Source organism: Uloborus diversus, chromosome 7 (genome assembly GCF_026930045.1).
Source record: "Uloborus diversus isolate 005 chromosome 7, Udiv.v.3.1, whole genome shotgun sequence".
In the NCBI taxonomy this organism is placed as follows: domain Eukaryota; kingdom Metazoa; phylum Arthropoda; class Arachnida; order Araneae; family Uloboridae; genus Uloborus; species Uloborus diversus.
Window position 1 is genome coordinate 60,542,596 of NC_072737.1, and position 26,823 is coordinate 60,569,418.

At 35.0% G+C, this 26,823-nt stretch overlaps 1 protein-coding gene across 1 annotated transcript in view; it reads left to right on the forward strand.

Annotated features, from left to right (window-relative positions):
- LOC129226702 (BDNF/NT-3 growth factors receptor-like) overlaps positions 1-26,823 on the forward strand; it is a 92,799-nt gene that overhangs the window by 25,808 nt on the left and 40,168 nt on the right. The window contains exons 2-4 of the mRNA XM_054861331.1: positions 2,665-2,804; positions 5,754-6,117; positions 7,851-8,012. Of these exons, the coding sequence (XP_054717306.1) occupies positions 2,665-2,804; positions 5,754-6,117; positions 7,851-8,012 (666 nt within the window). The remainder of the gene's footprint in view (positions 1-2,664; positions 2,805-5,753; positions 6,118-7,850; positions 8,013-26,823) is intronic.

Here is a 26,823-nt window from a genome sequence, read left to right on the forward strand (position 1 = left end):
TTTAGCTGTCGTAGTCAAAAGTTTGACATCATCTCATAATATGTTTATTTATTGCATGATACCACTTTTACAAGGAAAAAAAAATTGCTTCTCATATCTTCTTTACTAATAATAAAGCTGGAAGTTTCTCTGTCTGGATGTCCGGAGGATGTCTGGATGTCTGGATCTCTGTGACGCGCATAGCGCCTAGACCGTTCTGCCGATTTTCATGAAATTTGGCACAGAGTTAGTTTGTAGCATGGGGGTGTGCACCTCAAAGCAATTTTTCGAAAATTCGATGTGGTTCTTTTCTATTCCAATTTTAAGAACAAAATTATCATAAGATGGTGGACGAGTAAATTACGAAATTATCATAACGTGGAACCGTAACATGGGCACAAGCCAATTGGCGAGATACGAAATTGTCATAACGTGGAACTGTAATATGGGTACAAGCCAATTGGCGAGAAAATTCACCATACATTATTTATAAATATACAGGCGAACCAAAAGACCTTTTAATTTTTCTATTACGGGCAAAGCCGTGCGGGTACCACTAGTAAGATAATATTTAATGCACTATCAGATACCACCACATTAGTGCAATTGCAAAAAAAACTTAAATATCAAAATATTTTATTAATACATAGTATAGAGGGGCTTTGATAAGTTGAGCTGTGACCTTGACAATGTTTGCCTCTTTGGTGGGATAATAGGGAAGGGTAGTTGACTCTGAGTTGGGTTAATTTCGTAGTAGTTTTGTAAAAGTATTCCAACTGAAATTCGTGCCAATAACATGTACCTTTTCCACTAAACTATCTTAAAGGAACTGTCAAGGTCATAGTTCTACTTCTCAGAGCCACGCTCGTAAATAAAGTGAGCTACGCACCAAATAAAGTTAGTGCCCAGTATCCCAAAAAGTCAAAAATTGAGTCATTTTCTTGTTTAATTTCAATTAGAATTTGACATTAGGTTTATCTTAAACAGATTCGTACAACTTCAGGAAACGTTTTTGAATTTTAAATTAAGAAAATACAGCTACAAAAGTGTTGACTCATTTTTGTCCCTAATGGGGAAAGAATGGGTCATTGTGCAAAAATATATTAATTTATAATATTGACGGACCTTATCATCAAGGAAGTTACTACAATAAACGGACACGAAGATATTACTTTAAGCAGTTTAATTTTCATATTCTAAAATGATGTTGTTGACGCTGATTGAAAATCGAACCATTCAATAGTTTTAGGTATTTTCCACAATATCAGTGCTCTTTTTTTTTTTTTTTTTTTTTTGAGAAATTCATATCAATTTGCAATCCTTGATTTTTGTTTAATACCTTTTTTACATTTCTTACTCTTAGCAGGTTTGATTTGTCTTATAAAAGTTATTTTTTGATAAAATATTAAGAAAATAAAACCAAGCCTAAGTATGACCCATTTTATCCCTTCCAAAAGAAAACGAAATAAAATGAGAAAAAGACTCACGATAGAAGGGAAACTTCTCTTCTTTTTTTTACATTCTGAACTGTTTCTTCTTTCGCGAGTATTCTCTCGCGCCAAGCTCTTGTTCTTTTTGTGCCTTCTTTAGGCATAATCACAACAAAATTGTATATTTTAATGAAGAAATTACACTATAAACAACAATGAAACCAAACAATTCTCGAAATCTGCTTTTTATTTGTTACCAAAACAATGAAAAATAATAGTAATTATAAAGTTAGTTTGTTTATAAAAGTTACCTAACTAAATTCAAAGCTGAACTTAAGCAATCTGTATTACGCTTTCAAACTGATGACATGACTTAAAATCAAAGAAATCTTCAAAAACTTGCAATATTTCAAAAAATTAAAATGCCCAAAATTCACAAATATCTATGCTTGTTTAAGTTCCGCTTTAAAATTAATTTGTTAAATTTATTAACAAAACTAACTTTATAATTACTATTATTTTTCAATTCTTTTTTCAGCAATTTAATAGCGGAACTATTTTAACTTTTTTTTACTATTATATTTTATTGTTTTTGGCAACAATAATAAAATAACCATGTCACTTCCGCCACACAAAAACGTTGCAAACAAGATTTTCAAAGCCTTCGCTTAAAAGTTTCACTTCCAAAACGAATATTTTCTTGTCTGATTGTTTTTAATGGATGTAATGATTTTCTGTTGAGAAGAAATACCTTTAATTTGCCCTTTTATTTAATAAAATATAGAAGATTTTTAGAAGTTTGTTAACTGCGCGTTTTACAAAGCACCTGATGCTGATAAATTGTTTTATTTCTACTGTCATATTTATGAAAGACAATTTTTTTGGGATTAAAATTAGTAGCCATCAAACAAAGAAATATTGTTACACATTTAGGTTTAAAAAATGAATTAAAAATTTTAATTGCGTCATTATTTATTTAATTACAAACTGACCTAAAAACATAAAGAAAAGTGTGACCTCAATCTCACCCTACTCTTTATGTTTTTGGATTAAGAGACAAACATAAGAATCACTAACTTTGTTCTGGTGTGACCATTTAAAAAAATGAACAGTATCGTCAGAATGAATAGACCATCAAAGATCTCCCAATAAAGTTCTACACAGGTTCCAATTCAAAACCAGGTAGAGGACAAAGTGCACATCAAAATAGTGTCATTGTGTTTAAAAATATTTCACTATATAATTTTTCTTTCAGAGCTTTTATTAACAACATCTGTAGAAAATGTCACAGACGCACAATTGCACATTGCACCTACGGAAGGAGCTTTTGGCCCTCACCAGTTGCTCGGAATGCTGTCAAATTCGAAGAACATTCCAAATAGTGATTCTGATACAGTAAGTTACTCTACTTCCTCTTATCGTGTCATGAACTCGTTGAGTGACACCACACTATTCATTTGATTATGCTTATAGCCAGTAGCTTACATAGATTTCAGTGCACCCTCCCCCCCCCCCCGCAAGATTTGTAAGTGCGCTCCCCTCCATAAGTTTTTTTTTTTTTTTTAATTTTAACTTAGTGTTATTTTTTCAGAGTGCGCTCTCATACCTCTTGCGCTCCCCCTCCCCCTCGCCGCGTGGGTTGAGGGGGTGCTATGTACGTCACTGCTTATAGTAAGCAATAATGATGGCTCTCAAGGCTTCGTTTTCAGTTATAAAGGAAGCTGAAAATCGCACCACAAATTCATTCTTTTAAATTGTTACCAAAAAAACATATTAAAAAACGTAAAACTCAAAACACTTATTACAAAAGTATTTTTGCTTTGTGCGTTTTAATCATTGCCAAAAATAAAATACAGTCGAACCTCATTAACGCTAAACTTACGGTACCATGATAGATATTTTATGCTAACCGAATGTCATCTTATCCGATAAATTTTCAAGTAATTGTTGACTCACGGGGCCAAACGAGTATTTCACGTTAAGCGATTCCGCAGTAACGAGATTTGTCTTAGTAAGAATTATAGAGTTTATTGTTAACGAGTTACACGTGAATAACCTTTCATTTTGAAACGGGAAACAATCGCTTAGCAAAGGTTTTTTGCTCTTTGAGTTCTCTTCACTATGGTTCAATAAATCCATCTCTAATTTCATCGATGTTAAGTCTACGAAAAAGGAAATTTCTGTTAATAACATTTTTCAAGTTTCGTGAAACAAAGCAAAGTTAATAAACAAAGCTTATTAATTTTGCATCAAAACATCAACAATTTTCTCTATTTTCCTGGTGCTAAGAAATTGTTTTTAGTGTTGTTGGTTTTTAAATAAAAGGCAGTGAATTTCTCCTCGAGGCGTTAATGTTTTTTTTTTTTTTTTGGAACTACTCAGAAATACTCTTAAAACAGCTTGTTAAAAAAAAATATTGAACATATTCTTCGCCAAAAGCTTTTTTCCAACATAGTTTTTTAGAAGCAAATCCGAAGTTTAGTTCGGGATTTATATTAGCCTCACACTTCTCCTTAGGCGCTAATGTTTTTTTTTTTTCTTGAACTGTTTAAAACTGAACAAAAAAATGTTCAAATCAAAAACAGACACATAGTAGTAAAACGTCTTTGCCTGTTTCTTTCAGAAAACAAAAGTTTGTTCAAATAGACCTGTTTATTCAAAAGTTATTAGGATACACATTTCCCCATCTCAAAACCTCATTTTAAAATTTTGTATTTTTTGATACTTGTTCGATTATTTTATTTTTGAGCAATCACAATTGATTATTGTTTTCATTTGACCGTCCTTAAGTTCCGGTTCATTTTTCAGAATGGACCAGGTGCCTCTGTAGTTTCGCCGTCCACCGGCCCATGCAGAAGCTGCTCCTCTGGTCTTGAGCCTCCACTACATATACATACACCCACACTCCTTGATACACACGCGTCTACACACTTACACGTCCTTACACACATGCACACACGTAATCGTCCAGGAGGAGGAGCAAACTTGGGAAGACAGGAACCGTTTCTAAAAACAATCGCCCCCAATGAGTAGGGTGTTGTCGCAACTCGTGATTGCGGAAAACATATTTTGAATTCGAAACGTCAGAATTCAAATTATCAATTTTTGTTTTTATTTTTATCCGTTTTTATTCATTTAATTCATTTATTAATGATTTTATTTAGAAGATGCTTTTGGAATGACTTAAGTCTTTTTTCATGCTGTTTGTTTTACCTTCTAACATTAACTTGAATGTAGACTAAAAATCAGCCACTCAGGGGGAAAAATTCAAGTTAGGCGTGTGTGTACAAACAAGTACATAAAAAGGAAAGCAAACTATACTTTACTCGATTTTGTGGTTCCACGTAAATAGCTTGTTAACAAGCCCTCAGTGTTGTAAAACGTACAGTGTTGTACGCTAACCTCACCCAGAACCTAGATTACTTCAAAAAAAAATTCTATTTATTTCTTTGTTCCTTGGAGTTCGTATGCTCAGTATAATAAAATATTTTTAAAGAAATCAGTTCAAATTAAAGTTATGAATAGCAATATTAAATTTCGTGTGTGAATTTATCTAGATTTTAGCTTAACAACTAGCTCAGGTTTCACTACTTATATTGACCACGTACGAGAGGAGAGGGCGTAACACTCCATTCAGTCTTCAAAGAGGGCGTAGAGCTTGAAGAGTACATAATCCCAGCTTTATATGTCACGTTTGACATCAATTATGCTACAGTTTAAATCACCCGAAGGGAGTTGGAAGTCCCTGAGTTCATAGTTACGAAACACTATTGAAGGTATTTTGGGACTATAAATTCAAGTTCTACGCAGTTCATTTAATTGAACCTGTATCAACCTGTCACCTGTATCATCTGATCAACATGTATTGTAAAAAATTCATTCTTTTAGTACACGTTGATTTCCATTTTGAATCTTCCTGAATGATTTAGAAAAAAAAAAATCACGTGGCGGAGATTAAAATATTTCACTAAAATAAGATTTTTAAAACTAAATTAAGATTTAAGATTAAGAAGCAGTGATTTTTTTCTAATAAGGCTACGTTAGAAGCTCTCTTTTTGTACAAGTTTTGAAAGTTCGCAACAGTCCGCTTGGGAATGATTCTTTTTTCTACATTTTTTTTTAATTTGTAGAATGTTATTTTGGTAGAAAGTATCAAACAGTGTAAATTCTCCAACTGATTCAATTCCATAATGTGGTATTCTCCCACACCACAAAAAGTGCGAGTTTATCGACCAGTATAAATTAAACTAGTTTTTCTGGAGATTGTTCAACAGAAATACAAATGCAGATTTTCCAATTAGTTTGATAACACTGACTGTTTTTACTTTTTCTTTTATTTTCTAGAACGCGACAGTATCCAACGGCACAACAATTATAACATTTCCTTCCAACTCAAACCCACACACTTCATCAGTTGTGGCGCTTTGCCTCATACCATTTCTCCTAGTAATATCAGCCATTTCAGTCGTGTGGTGCTACAGGAAATACAAAGGGTATTCCCCCTGGTGGTTACCTGGTGCTAGAGCAAGAAATTCTGCTGCCATGTCCTTGAGTAAAGTCATGCAACAGTATATTTCGAATCCAAACTACTATTCCAACTCTCCGGATGGTCCACTGCTAAGAATGTTTCGGGAGTTCGAAATTCCAGAAGAAAACATCGCCGTCGAGGAAGTGATTGGCGAAGGATATTTCGGAAAAGTGCTCAAAGGTAAGAAGCTATGAACCGAAAATGGTTTTCTCAATACAAGGGTACTTCTAAAATGACGATCCAATTTCATAATTTGTGTCCTGGAGCGTCCCGAACTCAAATTTTTGGGAGCATCGAAAGTTTCAATTTGCTGAATGGAACTCCACATTTCGTCGAATGATGATAATTTTGCCGAATAGAACTATAAATTTAGCCGAAAGATGATAATTTTACCGAATAAAACTCCAAATTTAGCCGAATAATGATAATTTTGCCGGATATAACTATAAATTTCGCCGAATGATGATAATTTTACCGAATAAAACTCCAAATTTAGCCGAATGATGATAATTTTGCCGAACAGAACTATAAATTTCGCCGAATGATGATAAGGAATAAAACTCCAAATTTAGCCAAATGATGATAATTTTGCAGAATAAAACTATAAATTTCGCCGAATGATGATAATTTTACCGAATAAAACTCCAAATTTCGCCGAATGATGATAATTTTGTCGAATAGAACTCCAAATTTCGCTGAATGATCATAATTTTGTCGCATAGAGCTCCAAATGTTACCGAATGATGACCTGCCCAATGAGACATCTGCCTTAAACGCACAAAATTAAAATGTTTTACCTCTTTGGCTAATTTCTTAAATTCCATGGTGAGGTATTCAAGCTCTAGAGTCTAGAACCAATGACGCACTAGCAAATTCTGTTTCAACTTTCCTCTCCTTATCGCCCCTTCACGAAAATGGGCAATTCTGAAACAGGGCGGAGCCAAGGGTCAATTCTTTGCGGTAAGACTTTATAGTTCGTGAAGTCACTACAGATCACACGTCACAAAGTGATAGAACTGCAACGTGTACTGGAAGTCCCGCAATGACATGTTTACTGTGGCTTTACTGCAACGTCGCTAAAGAAAAAAAGAAAAAGTAACAAGTAACTTAAGACATTTTGAAGTCACTGCAACGTCAAAAAGTGACGTCGTTTCAAATTGACATTCGTAAGGAGCTGCAACCTGTTAATGACATTGCAGGAACGATTTGCTACCGTCACGCAGTCGTCACATAGTCGTCCTTTTTAGTCGCTGTGCTATCAGGGTACAAAACCACCTATGAAAAAAATATATTTTCGAAGTGAAACTTTTTATGTGAAGGCTTTATAATTGTTATCAGCAAGCTTTTTGTGTGACGGAAATGACGTAATTGTTAATTTGCTTGTTGCCAACTACAATGAAAAATAATAGTAATTTTAAAGTTATGTAGTTTTGCTAATAAATTTAACAAAATAATTTTAAAGCTGAAATTAGGCAAGCATATACTTTAAATCAAGACATCAGTTTAAAGCGTGATCAAAATTGCTTAGGTGAAATTTGCCTTGAAATTAGTTTGTCAACTTTTATTACTAAAATTAACTTCATAATTGACAATAATTGAACAGCTGGTTTCGAGTATTGTTTAGTTTTCTCGTTGTTTATAATAAATTTAATTCATTAAAATATACAATTTGGTTGTAAATATGCCTAAGTCAAGCGCAGAAATAACAAGAGTGTGACGTGAGAGAAAACGTGTGGGTGAAATGACAATTCAAAATGCAAAAAAAAAAAAAAAAAAAGACAAGATAAAAGTTTTATTTCTATCGTTAATCTTTAAGACACAATTTTTTTTTTGGTTTAATTGGTACCTACCATTAATTTTCTTTTTATAAATGAAAAAAAGAACTTGAGATTTCCATTTTAATTTTCTTACAGGAATTTATACCACAACTTCGGGTGTGACGTTACCCGTCGCAGTCAAAACACTGAAAGAAAACGCCAATCCTGAGGGACAGATTGACTTCGAGAGAGAGGTAGAGATCATGTCATCTTTCTCCCATGAAAATATTCTGAAGCTTTTGGGAATTGTGAAAAAAGGTAAGAGCAAAAGTTAAGAGAAATGTTTGTCTTTGTAATCAAGCTGATGAATTTTCAAAAATGTGCTCGGAGTTAAGATACTCGAAAACAAATTAAATAACAAAAAAGCAGTTTCAGCTTTTTGACATTTTTATTGCGTTAGTGTTTTCATGGGATCATTGGAGTGAACATTTTCTGCATTACAATAAAAAAACTTCGGTCGATTCTAATAGAAGTAGGGGAAAAGCGGGCTCATGTGAACACGGGGCACATATGAACATGGTGTGTTTTACTAAGATTGCTTCAAGCAAAAAATCTGGAAAAATTCTCAAATAAGGACAGTACCAGTTGTACCTCTTGGACAAACATTTAGAGCAATGAGCAATTTTATGTGTCTGTGGTGGCAACTTCTCTGTTTTAGCAAGTGTTGAAAAAAAAATTTCACTGTTTTCTTCACGTGAAAACATTTTCAAAACTAACTCCAATGCTAAACGTAAGTATTACGAACAATTGTATGAACGTTCAAGTAAATTTATGACAATGTTTAAATTTTTTTATTAAATTAAAAATTCTTTATTTTGGCAAGTTAGCTCTAAAGTACACCATGGGGCACTTGTGAACACAACATCTAGGGGCACAAGTGAACAGTTCTCATAGCCGCTTTCCGTAATATTATTATTATTGCTGGCTATTGTAAGTGTTAAAAAATGTGCAAATATTTATAATTGTTATTTTCCTATGCTTAGTTTGTAAGTTAGTTGTTAATTGTTATTAATATTATTAAGTATTTATTAATTTATGTTTATTATTTTTTTTTCTAAATTAATTAGTTCATTTAATTTTTAATTAAATCAATAATTTAGTGTCATATAATACTTACAGGAAATAAAAAGACACAAAATATTTTCATTGAATTAAAAACTGAAAATCAAAATCATTTTAAAATACATTATCAAACAATGTATGAAGCTTAAAAGCAAAATATACAGGGTGTTCCATTTTAACCTGCAAGACCTTTATTTTCGTAACCGTTAGTCCTAGATGTATACTTCCAATTGCAAAAATGTTCAAAATCAGATGCAGAGTTAAGGTAACGAAAGTTGGAAGTGAAAATGTGTCGAACAATACAAAATTTAACTTTTTATGCGGGCCCCAGGTCCCCTAACTTATATTTAGGGAAATAATCTCCATTGAAAAATAATTCCAACACAAAAAGTTTGAAATTATTACCACCAATATTCACCGAGATATGAGTCGCAGCGTTTTGTGACGTAAACCACTTTTCACTCGCCGTCAATAACACCTTTTGAGGGGAAAATACAGGGTGAGTTCGATCGAATCTGCCATACGAAAGGGGGTGATAGATGAGCCCAAGTGGAGCATAGAACCACCCATTATCGTGTCCAATCCTTAACCGTAACCGAGTTTTGGTAAATTTAAGGAAAATGAGTAAAAAAACAAAATTCTGAGAAAACGGCCGATTTCTGAAATTCTTGTAGGACATACAAGGAAAATAAGTACATATTTGGAAAGAGCAGACTAAATCCTACAAAATGATACCTTTCGCATTAAGATAGTCGCATTTTACCGAGAGCTACAAGCTTTGAAATATTGGACACACTCAGAATTAAAATGGTGCCAACATTTTTAATCGACATTTTCAAAAACAACCGTAAGAGCTACAATCAGGCAAATCTACCAAAAACTGGCCCATTCCATTAGCTTTCAGATGATACAACAACAAATCATATTGGGCTTCATGTTCAGCTGAAATTCAGGCTTTTGTTTGAAACAGTGTAAAAATCTGCATTCGTTAAAAAAAGGAAAACCAGCGAAGAGTCGCACTTTTCTGTTTTGAATTTTCTGTTTCACGATAGCATGTTGCTTTCTTTGTTTAAGAAAATGATATTTTTATATAAAAATAATAGTTTTAACAGTTTAATAAAAAGAAAAAACACACGAGATAACGATTCGTAGAAATAAAAAAAGCATTACTTTCCCGTGCTTTTCACAAAGGGAAAATCAAAAACAAAAAATGTTACACCAACTTCAATTAGTACATTTAATGAACCTTCAAAATTTGCAATAGCTGCTGAAATTGGTCACCGCCACACCTGATACACGCTCTTGCCCTTTTGCGAACGGAAACAACCGTTGCTCTTAAAGAAAATTCATTCCTTAGTTTCCCTACTGCTTCAGCAAGCCGGTCGCTCAATCCTTGCAAACTTGCTACTTCTGTTTTGTAAACTTCTTGTTTTAAGAATCCCCAAACAAAGAAGTCCAGTGGCGTCAGGTCTGAGGATCTAGGGGGGCAAGGGATGGGGCCCATACAACCAATCCATTGGGGATACTGTTCAGTTAGAAATTCCCGAACGGCATTTGAAGAATGTGCAAGGGCTCCATCGTGTTGGAAAATGATTTCCGCTCTCTCCTGAACAGGAATAGTATCAAGAAGGTCAGGCAAATGATGTTCAATGAACTCTAAATATGAGCTTCCTGCATTATAAGACCTTAAAACGTATACAGACCCATCAAAAGACTTCCGATTACGATTTATGATTGTGAAAAATGTCGTCTGAAAATAAAAAGCATTTGTTTAACTGTGGCAACTTAAGCCACAGGAAAAGGGATAATCCCTACGCAGGGGATTTGAAGGGCATCTTCCCTATCCGAAGGGGAATTCCAATCAGATGAAACGGACACTGCGTGTAGTTAAGACGCGTATGTGTTGGCTCGGTCAAATAAGGATCCGAGTGGAATTATGGAAACTAAACCCAACATTTGTAAATAGTTGTATATATGTGTTAGTAGTATTGTTTGTTGTGGTATATAATAGTAGTGTTGTGATTGTGAATAAAATGGAAAAAATGAAATTGGTTGAAGTTATTGGACTTGTAAGAAAACACGCAACAAGTCGTAACATAAGTGTTGCGACAAAATTATGGTGACCCGGACGTGATTATATAAGTAATTTTTGACATAAAAGGACAAAACTTAGCATTGGATTCCCACAAATTCGAGTTGGATACACGAATACGCTGAGATTGAGGTAGGCCCATTTTTTCCCAATTTAAATTGCTGATATTGTTTAAATTTATCATGGATCTTGCTAGATTAAAAGAGCTCCGTAAAGGGCTAAGAATTTCCTTAACAAAACATTTGACAAAAATAGAGACCACATTAGAAATAGAAATCACTTCGGATGATTATTCGAAGGAAGATAAGATTGATGAGCTTTTGAGCCTAAAATCTCAGCTCTTAGAAAAATTAAAAGCTGTAATTACTCGTGATGAAGAAATACAATCAAAAATTGAAATTGAGGATATGCTAGCAGATATAGAGACGAGTGAAGAATATAAAGATAAAGTAAACGAAATGAAATCTAAAATTGAAAGACACTTGGACATTTTATGTGATAGACCACGAGCGGGAGTGGGAATTCAGATGAATAGGATGATTGAACAGGTAACTGTTGATGCGGAGGAAAATGTTGAAACGGCGGCTGCGGCACTTAATAATGTGTCGTTCAGAAGTGAAACCAGAAACGTAGTTAAACTTCCGAAATTAAATATTTGAACATTTTATGGAGATTGTAGTTATTTCCTAGATTTTTGGAATTCTTTTGAAGTCGCGGTTCATAATAACGACGCATTGTCAAAGGTGGAAAAATTTACGTATCTTAAATCGTATTTGGGAGGTGTTGCGCGTAGTGCGATATCAGGTTTTTCTCTGACAGATCAAAACTACGATGAATCAATAAACTTGTTAAAGGAACGGTTTGGGCGCTCAGACATAATAATGTCATCTCATATGCATAAGCTTTTGCTTGTAGATTCAGTTAAATCATGTGCTAATGTAATAGGGTTGCGAAAAATGTATGACGCAATAGAAGTGCAAATAAGATTACTAAAATCGTTAGGCGTTGCTACAGGAATGTACGGGAATTTATTATGTCCAGTAATTCTGCAGAAATTGCCAGAAGAATTAAATTTAAGTTACAATAGGAATCGCAAAACAAACGAATTATTTGACATTACGGATTTAGTGGAATTTATAAGAATGGAAGTAGAATGTAGGGAAACTGCGCTAATATTAGCTGATCCAAAAAATGCCAATATGAAGGAATATCCATCACAGAACAAAATTAACGACACAGGCTCTCCGAATAAGACATTTTATTCGAATTCGAAACGAAATGAATATTCTACCCATAAATCTACTGCTGAAGTTTTTGCCACTCATGTTAATGATAATCAGCCTTGGCCTCGGAAATTCGAACATGATACCAGGGGTAGTTTCAATCAGAGACGGAACTTTAATTCATCATCGTTTAATGGGTACTTGTGTAGTCAGAAATGTATATTCTGCCTTCAAAATCATATGAATCATGATTGCGCATTGGGTGTTAGTGAGAAGAAAAAGGCATTAATGACTAAGGGTCTATGTTTTATCTGTTTTCAAAATCACTTGAGAAGATTCTGCGATCGTAAATTTCTGAAGTGTAAGCACTGTAATTCCTTTTACCATAACTCTCTCATCTGCGAGAAGCAGAATGGAATAATAGATAGATCACCCCAATCAACGGGAGAAGTACCGCCGCATCAAGAGGGACAGGGGGAAAAACACATTGCCTCAATGGTATCATTCTCGTCTAGTAAAAACGAAATAAAAAAGACTAGCAATTCGATCTTGTTACAGACCTTTTCGGCTATGGTTAAAACAGAACCAGGAACTAATAGTCATTTATTACGATGTATGGCAGACTCGGGTGCTAATATGTCCTTCATCTTGAGTGAAGTTACGAGGGCATTGGGTTTAAAGGCGGTAAATAAAGAATCGTTAAGTATTCACACATTTGGAAATGAAAACTCGAAAACGCGCAGTTATGATATTGTGGAAGTAACTTTGAGAAACGCGAAGGATAATAATCGGAAAATAAAAATCAGAGCAGTAGTGATTGATTGCATTACATTAGCACATATTAAAATTCCTTCTCAATGGGCAAAGAACACCGCTTTGACAAAAGGCATTGAGTTAGCGGATATTAGTAGTTATCCAAATGACAAAATTCATGTTTTGATCGGTTCGGATTACATCGCTGAAATTTTGGGGGAAAGGAACATAAGAATTAGTAGGAGGTTGATTGCGGTTGATAGCATTTTTGGATTTTTGCTTCAGGGAAAAGATGAGGAATCAAATCGTCAGATATCAATGGTGAATCATTTATTCGCGAAAAATGAGGAGTTGGATAGTGATAGAATTGAAAAATTATGGTCAATGGAAGCAATTGGGATAAATATGGAAAAGGAGGCAAGTCTGTCGGATAAAGACGTTTTAGAATCATTTGAGCGAAACACGACTTATACAAACAAAAGATATGAAACTCGGCTGTTATGGAAAGGGAACTGTACACAATTAAGCAGTAATTTTGAAATTGCTAAACGTCGTTTGTTTAGTTTAGGAAACACATTAAGAAAAAATAAGGAACTGTGTTCCAGTTACAATGAAATTATTTAAGAACACATAAGGGACGGTATCGTTGAACGCGTAGAAAAGAACTTAGATCAAAGTACAAGCACAGGATATTTTCTTCCGCATCACGCAGTAGTACGCGAACAGAAGGATACTTCGAAGGTTAGGATAGTATTTGACGCTTCGTCTAAACGCAAGGGAGAATTATCGTTGAATGATTGTCTAGAAAGCGGGCCGGATTTAAATCCCGATTTGCTTAGTATTATATTAAGATTTAGATTACACAAGATAGCATTTTGTGCGGACATTCAGCGCGCATTTTTAGAGATAGGAATAGCTGAGGAAGATAGGGAGTTCTTAAAGTTTTTATGGGTAAAGAAAAATGGTCCTATCCTCGATCTCAGCCCTAGTAATATCGAGGTTCTGAAATATGCAGGAGTAAACTTTGGCGTAAAGTGCAGTTCATTTTTGTTGGCAGGAATTTTGCGGCTGCACTTGCGTAAATATGAAGAAGAGTACCCACGCGCGTGTGAGATGCTCCGCAATCTTTACGTAGACGATCTCATCAACGGATCTTCAGACCCAGAGGATGCTTTGAAATTAAGTAAAGATATGATATTTATACTAAGCCAAGCTAGCATGAACTTACGAAGATGGGTTTCCAATTCGTCAATTCTCAATGAAGCGTGGAAAAACGACCACATAGACTTTCGAAATACTTCCGAAGAACGAGGAGTACCTCTTAAAATTCTGGGTCTAATATGGGACAACATAGAAGATAAAGAATAAATACCTTTGTGCTGAAAAATTAAAATGTCAGTAATCCAACGTTATTAAGCACAAAACTTGCAAATGATTGCAGACACGTGTTTCGGTGTTACAAGGAACACCTTTTTCAATGCAAAGAAGTGTGAGCTTTTGGATGAAAAGTCATCCGAGAAAAGCAACACGGTGGAACAGGAGGTAGTATAAATATCAAAAAATAGAAATTAAACAAAACAAAAAAGATAAAATGACACATGGAGACAAAATTTATTATATAATTCCATCAGGAAAAAACCGTTAAGTAATAAATTTTAAAAGAAACCCATAAACAATGCAAAAAGTCCAAAAATGAAACCACTCTGAATAAATTAGCAATAAATTTACCAGCGGGAAAAACTATGTATGGAAGTGGTTTCATTTTTGGACTTTTTGCATTGTTTATGGGTTTCTTTTAAAATTTATTACTTAACGGTTTTTTCATGATGGAATTATATAATAAATTTTGTCTCCATGTGTCATTTTATCTTTTTTGTTTTGTTTAATTTCTATTTTTTGATATTTATACTACCTCCTGTTCCACCGTGTTGCTTTTCTCGGATGACTTTTCATCCAAAAGCTCACACTTCTTTGCATTGAAAAAGGTGTTCCTTGTAACACCGAAACACGTGTCTGCAATCATTTGCAAGTTTTGTGCTTAATAACGTTGGATTACTGACATTTTAACATAGAAGATAATTTGAAATTAGACATTCATCAATTTGAGAAATTTAAAGACACTAAACGGATAACAAAACGAGTCATTTTAGCAGCATGTGGTAAGGTTTTTTGATCCTATAGGCATGTTGAATCCGTTTACAGTACGAATAAAGCTGTTATTGCAAGCGATATGGGAAAGTGGTATATCATGGGATGAAAGCGTTCCTTTTGAAATAAAGTGTACGTTTATGGAATTGCTAAGTGAAATAGACGAAATAGAAAACATAAAAATTCCCAGGTTATATTTCACTGATTTTGAGTGGGGAGCATCAGAAGTTCATATATTTTCAGACGCAAGCCCAAAGTGCTATGGATGCGTGGCTTACTTTCGAATGAAACACGGGGATGGATATTTAACAAAATTTATGATAGCGAAATCTCGAGTAGCCTCATTAAAAGGGTTGACTCTCCCACGATTGGAATTAATGGGTGCATTAATTTCTTCAAGGTTGGGATCTTACTTGCAAGATACGTTCCACAAGCTAGAGAAACAGAAGATTTTCTATTGGACTGATTCGCAGATATGTCTCCATTGGATCAAGGGAAATGCTGATGAGTGGAAGCAGTTTGTTAGAAACCGTGTAAAGGAGATTCAAACGAAAACAAATCCATAGAATTGGTTTTTTTGCAACGGAAAAGATAATCCATCTGACAAACTTACGAGAGGAATCAGAGTTCAAGCCTTAGTCAATGATAAAGTGTGGTTCTATGGACCGGCTTGGCTCAGTGAGCTAGACATGTCATGTAACATGGAAAGTGCTAATGTTGACATTGATGTTCATTGTGCTGAAGAGAGAAAGCGAAGCGTTGTAACCTTACAAACGAACATTGAATCCTCTCAACCTTTGCTGAATCTGGAAAATTACAGTGACTTAAATAAAGTATTAAGAATAACAAGTTACGTCATGAGATTCATCAAAAACTGTAGAGCTACTAACGAAATGAAAACGGGAAGTATTACGGCCAACGAAATGACGGACGCAGAAAGGTATTGGATTCGAAGTGTTCAGCAAAGTGAATTTGAGAAAGAATATTCTCAGCTAAAGAATAAAGAACCGATTAGTCCTAGTTCCAAGCTATATAGTTTTAATCCGATTTTGACGTCAGATGATTTAATCGCTGTCAGAGGTAGGCTTCAGAACTCGGACATTGATTTTCAGTCAAGACATCCCATAATTATTCCCAACAAAACCAAATTTACGGAACTTTTGATATTTAATGAGCACAAAAACTTGTTTCACTCTGTTGTTTCAGATACGCTCACACAGATAAGAGAGCGATTCTGGATTTTACGTGGAAGGCAAGCTGTGAAATCAACCTTGAATAAATGCATGAAGTGTAAATGGTTTAAGGTCAAACCAGGTAACCAGGTAACAGCTCCATTGCCACTTAATCGAACAATTGCCTCAAATGCCTTCGAAATCGTGGGAATAGATTTCGCGGGACCACTGTATACAAAGGACTATGATAAAAATTACATTGCCTTATTCACGTGCGCTGTTACGCGAGCAATACACCTAGAAGTAGTGTCTAGCTTAAGCACAGAACATTTTCTACTCGCATTCAGACGGTTCATATCCCGAAGAGGTGTATGTAGAATTGTGAACTCGGACAATGCACTAACTTTCAAGAGTGCAGAAATAGAGCTGAAAAAACTGTATTCGAACATTACTGATCCTATGGTGCAAAATTATTTTGGAAAAAAGGGAATCGCATGGCAATATATAGTTGAACGGGCTGCATGGTGGGGAGGATACTGGGAGAGAATGGTTCGTATCACTAAGATCACGTTGAGAAAAATTTTGGGAAGAGCGTTGGTTTTATTCGAGGAATTGCAAACTATTTTAGCAGAAATCGAATCTATAATTAATTCGAGACCATTAACATATGTTTATAACGAACCTCATGAACCATTCCCTCTCACTCCTGCTAACTTCTTAACTGGAAGAAGATTGACTGCATTGCCAGATTGGTCCGGCAATGCAAAATTTGAATTAGTTAAAGGTAAAAAGGAGCTAATCAAAAGATTTCTATATAGAGAAAAAATACTAAATAACTTTTGGAAAAGATTTCAAAGGGAATATCTTCTTCAGTTAAGGGGTGCAAATGTTTGTAAACCAATAAATGTTAAAACTGAATTTAATATTGATGATGTAGTGTTAATAGGGGAAGAGAAAACACCCAGGCAGTTATAGAAGCTTGGAAGAGTCATTGAAGTTCACAAGGGGCGTGACAAGAAGGTAAGATCAGTGACTTTAAAAACATCTTCTGGGATAATCAGACGCCCAATTCAACTGTTGTATAATTTGGAAATCGAAGCCAATGAATGAATACATTATGAGTAAATGGTTGTGTGGTTGTGTTAAATTTAATATTGTTGTTGTTTAGTAAATAATAGTTTAATGTTAAATAGTTAGTGTTGTATTTTCAAAATGGTAATATATATTAAGTGATTTAATTTGTGAAATTTATGTTCAAGGTTTTGAAATTTTAAATACGTCATGTATTGTTTAATGGCTGGATTCCTCATTTCGGGGCGGGAGGATGTGGCAACTTAAGCCACAGGAAAAGGGATAATCCGTACGCAGGGGATTTGAAGGGCATCTTCCCTATCCGAAGGGGAATTCCAATCAGATGAAACGGACACTGCGTGTAGTTAAGACGCGTATGTGTTGGCTCGGATCAAATAAGGATCCGAGTGGAATTATGGAAACTAAACCCAACATTTGTAAATAGTTGTATATATGTGTTAGTAGTATTGTTTGTTGTGGTATATAATAGTAGTGTTGTGATTGTGAATAAAATGGAAAAAATGAAATTGGTTGAAGTTATTGGACTTGTAAGAAAACACGCAACAAGTCGTAACATAAGTGTTGCGACATAACAAAACAATTAATGATAAAAACTAAACAGAATTATTCATTAGTCATAATATTTTATGTATCGTTTGCTTCTTTCTGATATTTTGTAAATGTGTTTTGAAAATTGCTAGAATTATGATTCTTTTTACAGTAAGTCAGTAGAGAGTGTGTTTTTAGTTTTTGAAAGTTTTCGTTAAAGTTTCTAAAGATAAGTTGCTACATTCTTTTCTCGATTTTTGGGTATGTCTCGATTTTTTAACGAAGAGTATGCTGATATGCATTTCTTGTACGGATTTTGTGATGGTAATGCTCGCAGAGCCGAGAAAGAATACCGGCTCCGTTACCCAAATCGTTCTGCATCTAATAGATGTGTGTTTGCCTCTATACATCGAAAGCTCAGAGAGACAGGTTCATTTGGTACGTTGTTCGAGAGGGGCCAGGATCACCGTTCTGCCAATGTTGAGGAGTATGTGCTGAACCGAGTAGTGGAAAACCAAAGTGTGAGTTCACGCTCGATTGCTATAGAAGGTGGACTATCACAACGTAAAGTAATGAAAACATTGCACCAAAACAAGTATCACCCGTATCATTTTACTCTAGTACAAGAACTGCGCAATTCAGATTTAGAAAAGCGGGTAACATTTTGCAAATGGCTACTAGCCCGAGACACTGAAGATCACCATTTTCTAAGAAAGATATTGTGGACAGATAAGTCGTTGTTCACTAGAGGGGGCATCATATATTTGCATAACTGGCATCATTATACTGAACATAATCCTTTCTTAACCCAAAACTCATCATTCCAAACTCGATTCAGCATAAATGTTTGGATTGGCGTAATAGGAGATCATTTAATTGGTCCGTATGTGTTTCGAGGTAACCTAAAAAGAAACACATATTTAGAGTTCATTGAACATCATTTGCCTGACCTTCTTGATGCTATTCCTGTTCAGGAGAGGGCAGAAATCATTTTCCAACACGATGGAGCCCCTGCACATTCTTCAAATGCCGTTCGGGATTTTATAACTGAACAGTATCCCCAATGGATTGGTCGTATGGGCCCCATCCCTTGGCCCCCTAGATCCCCAGACCTGACGCCAGTGGACTTCTTTGTTTAGGGATTCTTAAAACAAGAAGTTTACAAAACAGAAGTAGCAAGTTTGAAAGAATTGAGCGACCGGCTTGTTGAAGCAGTAGGGAAACTAAGGAATGAAATTTCTCTAAGAGCAACGGTTGTTTCCGTTCGCAAAAGGGCAAGAGCGTGTATCAGATGTGGCGGCGACCAATTTCAGCAGCTATTATAAATTTTGCAGGTTTATTAAATGTACTAATCGATGTTGGTGTAACATTTTTTTGTTATTGATTTTCCCTTTGTGAAAAGCACGGGAAAGTAATGCTTCTTTTATTTCTACGAATCGTTATCTCATGTGTTTTTTCTCTAAATTAAATGTTAAAACTATTATTTTTATATAAAAATATCATTTTCTTAAACAAAGAAAGCAACATGCTATCGTGAAACAGAAAATTCAAAACAGAAAAGTGCGACTCTTTGCTGGTTTTCCTTTTTTTTAACGAATGCAGATTTTTACACTGTTTCAAACAAAAGCCTGACTTTCAGCTGAACTTGAAGCCCAATATGATTTGTTGTTGTATCATCTGAAAGCCAATAAAATGGGCCAGTTTTTGGTAGATTTGCCCGATTGTAGCTCTTACGGTTGTTTTTGAAAATGTCGATTAAAAACGTTGGCACCATTTTAATTCTGAGTGTGTCCAATGTTTCAAAGCTTGTAGCTCTCAGTAAAATGCGACTATCTTAATGCGAAGGGTATCATTTTGTAGGAATTAGTCTGCTCTTTCCAAATATGTACTTATTTTCTTTGTAGGTCCTACAGGAATTTCAGAAATCAGTCGTTTTCTCAGAATTTTGTTTTTTTACTTATTTTCCTTAAATTTACCAAAACTCGGTTACGGTTAAGGATTGGACACGATAATGGGTGGTTCTATGCTCCGCTTGGGCTCTTCTATCACCCCCTTTCGTATGGCAGATTTGTTAAAATTACATGTGTGCATAGAGTGTGATTTTTCAAATTATTCAAGGTTTTGTAGTGTGTTTTTGCGTATCACAGTATAACATTTGCATTTCTTTTTGAATACCAATGAAAAATATAAATACCTTGTTTTTCTTACTTGGGTGACCTGTCATTCTTTTCAAAGAGCGATAAGTTCCATTCTCATCTTCTGTATGGTCCCTTAAAACTTTAAACTGGAATATCTCCTTGAGTTTTGGTCGCACAAATGCTAAGTTTTTTGTGTTAGTAATAGATTTCAATGGAGATTATTTCTCTAAATATTAGTTAGGGGACCTAGGGTCATTGTAAAAAGTTAAATTTCGTATTTTTTGACTCATTTTTATTCTTGCTTCAAACTTTAAATATCTTAACTCTGAATCAGATTTTGAAAATTTTTGCAATTGGAAGTATGCATCTAGGACTAACGTTTGCGAAAATAAAGGTCTTGCATGTTAAAACGGAACACCCTGTATATTTCATATTGAAGAATTTTCCTTTAAAATGTTATGCTTCTCCTGCATTTTTTACTCGTGTTCATATGTGCCCCATGCCTGTTCACATGTGCCTCTCTATAGGGGCACATGTGAACAACTGAAGACGTTTCTTAAAAATACCATAAAGTATCGAAATCATTTTTTGAAAAATACCAAAAAAAATCCATGACATAAAGAAAAGTTTATTCAATCATAGGGACACTTTTGCGTTGAGAAATAGATAATATTTTTATGAAAAATAAAGAACTGGAAAAATTGTTCACATGTGCCCCCTTTTCCCCTACTTGCTTTTCAAAAATTGGATTTTTTTCTTTTAAAATTGCTGTTTTTTTTTTTTGTCGATATAAATAATACGGTGTGTGTGACTAATTTCTAGTCAGTTACCTCATGTCTAGATGAAAAGGCCCAAAAATTAAAAATATTAGTTATCTTATTAAGTCATGTTCTGGAGTACCTTGAAGCGTTTTCCCCAAAATTCAAGTCTCTTCTTTTTTTATTCCAATTTTATGCAAAAGTTATTACTTTTAATTTCGGCCGAACTCCGTTTTTCAAGTCATCTGCGTGAGTTTTAATTTGCGTGAAAAAAAAAAAAACAGCTGATATGAAAATGAATTAAATAAAGGGGAAAAGGGGGCACATGTGAGCACGGGGTACATACATGTGAACATGGTATGTTTTACAAGGATAACGTCAAGCAAAAAATCTTGAAAAATTCTAAAGTAGTAGCAATACCAGTCCTACTTCTTAACCAAACTTTTGGAGCAATGAGCCAGTTTATGTTTTTGTGGTAACAACTTCTTTGTTTTAGCAGATGCTGATGTAATTTTATCGCTGTCTTCTTTACGTGAAAACATATTTTAAACTAACTAATAAGCTAAACTTTCTAATTGCACACCATGATATGAACATTCAAGTAAATTTATGACGGATTAAAATTTTTACTGTAAGTTAAGAATTTTTTTTTTTTTTTTAAATTAGTTCTAAGTTAGATGACGGGGCACTTGTGAACACAACATGTAGGAGCACATGTGAACAGTTCCCATATCCTCACCGTAATATAAATATTAGCGTAGGGTTATTATAAGTTAAACTAGTATGTTGTGGCCATCACGAAACTTTCTTCTATATTTTTCCTTTTTCTGATCCCTTCCCATGCTTGACGAGGAAGCAATATTCCCAACAAAAACAAAATTACACATGCAAAAACTTGACAACCATCCCAATGTCTGAATTATTGCAAAAGCAAAGCAAAGAGCGAAAATTGAAAGTCATTTTAAAAGCCTTGCTTGAATTAATTACAAATATTTTATTTGTTAACAAACATATGTTGGCAACAGTTAAAAATTTTAAATCATTGAGATAATATTTCCTATCATTTCCATACAATTAAAATCACGAGAAATACGCAGACGACAATCTATTACGATTTATCTTTCTTATTGTTGCATTAATAAAGCTATTTTTATTCGCTAAAAAAATAACGATAATAAAAATAAATCAGCACCTCTTGGCGCGATTGGCGCCAAAGTTGAACCAAAGCCTGTTTACATATGGATTCACATATATTCCAAATTTCAACCAGAACGTAGCATTACTTCTTGAGATAGGGCACTCACAATGGAAAAAAAGAACGGGCGATTGCGCTACCCCTTTTTAGCTGTTGACACCAAAATAAAATCAGCTTTTATACCCACTAAGGGCTACTTGCCGATAAATTTTTCTTTTATTCCGTTCATTATTTCTTGAGATACAGCAGTCACAATTGACGACAAAAAACGTTCTATAACTCAACCCTCGTTTGAGCTATTGACACCAAAATTGAATCAGCACCTGTTCCTGTTAGTGGCAACATATGGACCAAATTTTGTTTGATTCCGCTAGTTACTTCCTGAGGAATAGCAAGCACGCGTAACTCAAAAAACGTCCCATTGCTCCACCCCCCTTGGAGGAATTCGCGCCAAAAACCAATCGGCACAAGTTCACATAGGGACACATATGTGTGCCAAATTTCGTTCAATTTCATGCGGTAGTTTTTTTTGTAGAGCGGCCACAAAAAACTGGGCACACACAGACGTGACACACATACACACACACACACAGACAGACAGACATTTTCCAAAAATAGTCGAAATGGACTCAGCACACCTCAAAACGTTCGAATCCGTCAAAATTCGAAATTCGAAAATTTGCACGAATCCAATACTTTCTTCTATATATTAGATATATAGAAGAAAGTAAAAAGGTGTAAAGATTTATAATTATTGTGTTTCTACAATCAGTTTGTAAATTTATTGTTAAATATTATTACATTATTTTTTATTATTTATTTTATTTTTATTTATTTATTTTATTTATTTATTTATTTATTTTTTTGAGCAATCACGATTGCTTATTGCTTTCATTTGACTGTTTTTGACGTTCCTTTGATTTTTCCCACCGCCACCCTCTGCACCATCACCGTGGACAGGCGGGCTCCTCACTATACTGCACCTATAGCGAAAGCCGTCTCCAGGTTGCATCCATGTCCTACACACGCGCGCATACATACACAATACACGCACACGCGCAAATACACACACACACACAAACACATACACACATACACCTATACACACATACACCTACACACACATACACCTACACACACATACACCTACACACACAAACACACTCGCATACATACACACAACTACCCACACATTCCTGCCTACACACACATACACATACCCCCCCCCCCCCCAAAACTTATGCCAGCACACAGACACAAACACACATACCCCGTACACACAAACACCCCCCCCCCCCACACACACAAACACACATGCCTACATACACACACTCGTGATTGCGAAAAACATAATTTGAATTCAAGATGTCAAAATTCAAATTATTTTTTTTTTTTTTTTTTAATTCTTTGTTACTAAGTAGTTGGCCAACAATTTAGTGTTATACAATATTTACAAGAAAAAAAAGACAAAATATTTTCCTTTAACTAAAAAGTGAAGTTTAAAACAGTTTTAAAATTCATCGTCATATTCTGTATGAAGCTTAAACGCACTGTATAACAAGAATAAACTTTACATAATGAAATATTTGTTGTACTGTTTTGTCATCATATAAGGCTCTTTTCTCATCGATCCAGCGATAAGAACAAACTCCGAAAATTTAAAATTTTAAAGTGTACAGAGTGATATAATTCGAAAAAGTATTTTCTTATTGACAGTTACTGTACAATTTGAACGGACACAGTATAGGTTGCAATCCCTTCAATGTAATTGATATACAGGCGTCCCTGTAATATGCGGTGCTTGTACAACACGGTTTCGATATTACACGGTACCAAATTTGCGTATATTATAACACGGTTTCGATTTTACACGGTACGAAACTTACTTCATGGTAGTATTTATACTTCATTTTAATACTTCATGGTTTAGATATAACACGAATGTTATCTTTAAAAAAGGTGGAATTTCATTTTTGTTTAATACATTCTAATAATGTTTGATAACTCTAATAAGTTTTTACTTTGTTTTTATGAAACTTGGTTTCGATATAACACGGTACTCATCCCTTGATTTACATTATTTCTAAGTCTCGTATAACACGGTACATATTGACATGATTTTTACTATGTACATGATTAATTAGTGTAAAAAATAAGTTTAAAAGTTATTTTTAAAAAAGTCTCGTATAACACGATCTCGATACTACATGGAACGAATTAACCGTGTTATACGAGGGACGCCTGTATACGTATATGTTTCATATTTAAGTGTTTTTTGTTGAAATATGATGCTTGTCCTGCATTTTTCAATCGTGTTCATATGTGCCCCAGGCTTGTTCACATGTACCCACCTATAGGGGCACATGTAAAAAATTGAAAACATCTTTTAATTCCAAAAAGTAAGGAATCATGGGAACACTTTTGCTCTGAGAAATCGATAGCATTTTTTTGCGAAATTGAGAAATGAAAAAAAAAATGCTTACATGTGCCCCTTTTCCCCCTAATGGTGTTGCCATTGATATCTTACTAGTGGTACCCACACGGCTTTGCCCGTAGTAGAAAATTAAAGGGTCATTTGGTTCGCCTGTATATTTACAAATAATGGATGATGAATTCCTCGTCAATTTGCTATGTTAATTTGCTCGTCCACGTTGTAGTGATTTGCTCTTCCATGTTATGATAATTTGGTCGATAAAATGTTTTTAAAATTGGGATAGAAAAAAAACAAAATCGAATTTTCAAAAAAATGCTTCGACGTGCACACCCTCATGCTACAAACTAATGTTGAGCAAAATTTCATGAAAATCGGTCGAACGGTCTAGGCGCCATGCTCGTCACAGAGATCCAGACAGAGAGAGATCCGGACAAAGAGACTTTCAGCTTTATTATTAGTAAAGATTCTTCTTTTCCTTTTCTTAATTTTCGTAGAATTGTAGTTTAGGTAATGAAGAAAAATACAATGCAATTTGTGCATTGTTACTGTTAAATGCACTGCCAGGTAGAATCTATGCGCTTGAAAAAAATCCTTTTATTCTCCGATAACGGGGTTTACTCGAAACAATTGAAACTAACAATGGCAAATTTTGGGACAGTATTTTGTAATCTGCGATTTACTCTTTCGATACATGCGCGGTAAATTGGTATTTTACGCCAAAATACACCGACATTTACGATATCGTGCCAAATGAAAGCACCAAATACACCTATTTACCTTTCACCGTTCCTTGAGATTTCGCGCATACAGCATTGAAATTTGATACAAAATTACTTTGGATCCTGGGTTTTTTTTCCCTCACAGCGCTTTTTTCTTTTTCTTTTTTTTTTTTTTACGAATTATTATTTTTTTCTTTTTTGGTGAGTATTTTTTAAGATCAAATTCCCATTGCCAATTTAGGGGATAAATATTTTCCACATCGCTTAAAATTATGTCATTTGACAGATTTTTTTTTCCGGCACATGATGATTAAGTTTGATCAAGTTTTCTCAATTAGTTAGACAGGATACATGAGAGTTTCCAATTAAAGCGAAAACTCCTAGATTAAACTCAATTCAAGCACCGGGCTTAAGAGTAATATGTTACGGGATACCTCCAGGGTTCATCGATTTTAATCAACTTGATTTAATTCATATTTAAATCACGATTGAAATCAAGTGATTTTTACTTTCTTCTATAACGAATATGTAGAAGAAGGGCTACTGCAAGAACTAGCGGTGGACGTCGAGAGGCTGTCTCATCTTGATTTTTGTGACTGTCCTGCAGATGTTCGAGACAACCTGGCCCTCAATTACTTCATCGACGGAGTTCGGTATTCTGAAATCCAGAAGGCCCTCCGGATGGTGGATGTAAGCGACCTGAAATCTGCTTTGGTGTGTGTGATAAAATAGGAGGCCGCCCAAGAAGCAATCCGTGTGGATCGCCATCCAATCCGGACTCTGGAAGCTGATGGGTCTGATTCCAGGACGGCCCGTGTCGCTGAACTTGAGAGACAACTTGGTGACTTGGCAAGACATCTGAACAGCATAACAGCCCAAAAAAAGCAAGAGCATAAATGCTGGAAATGCGGTAGCGAAGAGCCTTTGTGAAGGAGTTCTCCGGCTCGCCAAGCTACGCGAGGGAAGGAAATCACCACCACCAGAGCTTTGCAGATTTCCTCTACTAATAATGGCAACAATGGACATTTCATTTGCGGGTATGTAAATGGATTGCCCTGCAAGCTGATTGTCGACACAGGAGCGAACGTGACCATCATTAGGTTAGACGTGGCTCGCGAATTTGTATTGAAACTTTTGTGGACATCGCCACGCGTAAGCCTCCAGACTGAGACAGGAGACAAAATCGAGATTGAAGGTAAAGTGGACTTGGAAATTGTGTTTGGAAATGCCACTTACCATCATAACGGCATTCGTTGCTGATATCACGGACCCCTTCATTTTGGTATTGGAATTTTTAAAGAAATATGACTTTACCATTGACTTCAAGACTAATGAGCTGCACCCGATAATAGAAGACATAGCCGTTTTCCACGCAGAAAATGACGTAAAATCCGCTCATCAAATAATAGCACAAAAGGACTTCACCATACCCTCTAGAACAGAATCATTAATACCTGGCTCCATTGAAGAAAGTAATAGTTTTCGATTTGGCCTCATCGAATACCCAAACCTAAGCAATAACCCAAAAGGAGTGCTGGTAGCATCTACGCTTGTGGACCTTTCTAAAGATGTAATTCCTGTGAGAGTCGCCAACGTGAGTGAAAGGCCAAGGAATATCCGGAAAGGTGAAGTGTTGGCAACATGTACTCCAGTAAAGTGCATCATTAGAAGAATCAATTCCCCCGAGACTGTGTCTTCTGAGTCCTTGACATCGAAGTTAATTGGGAGTGAGCTATTATCGAAAGATCAAAGAAC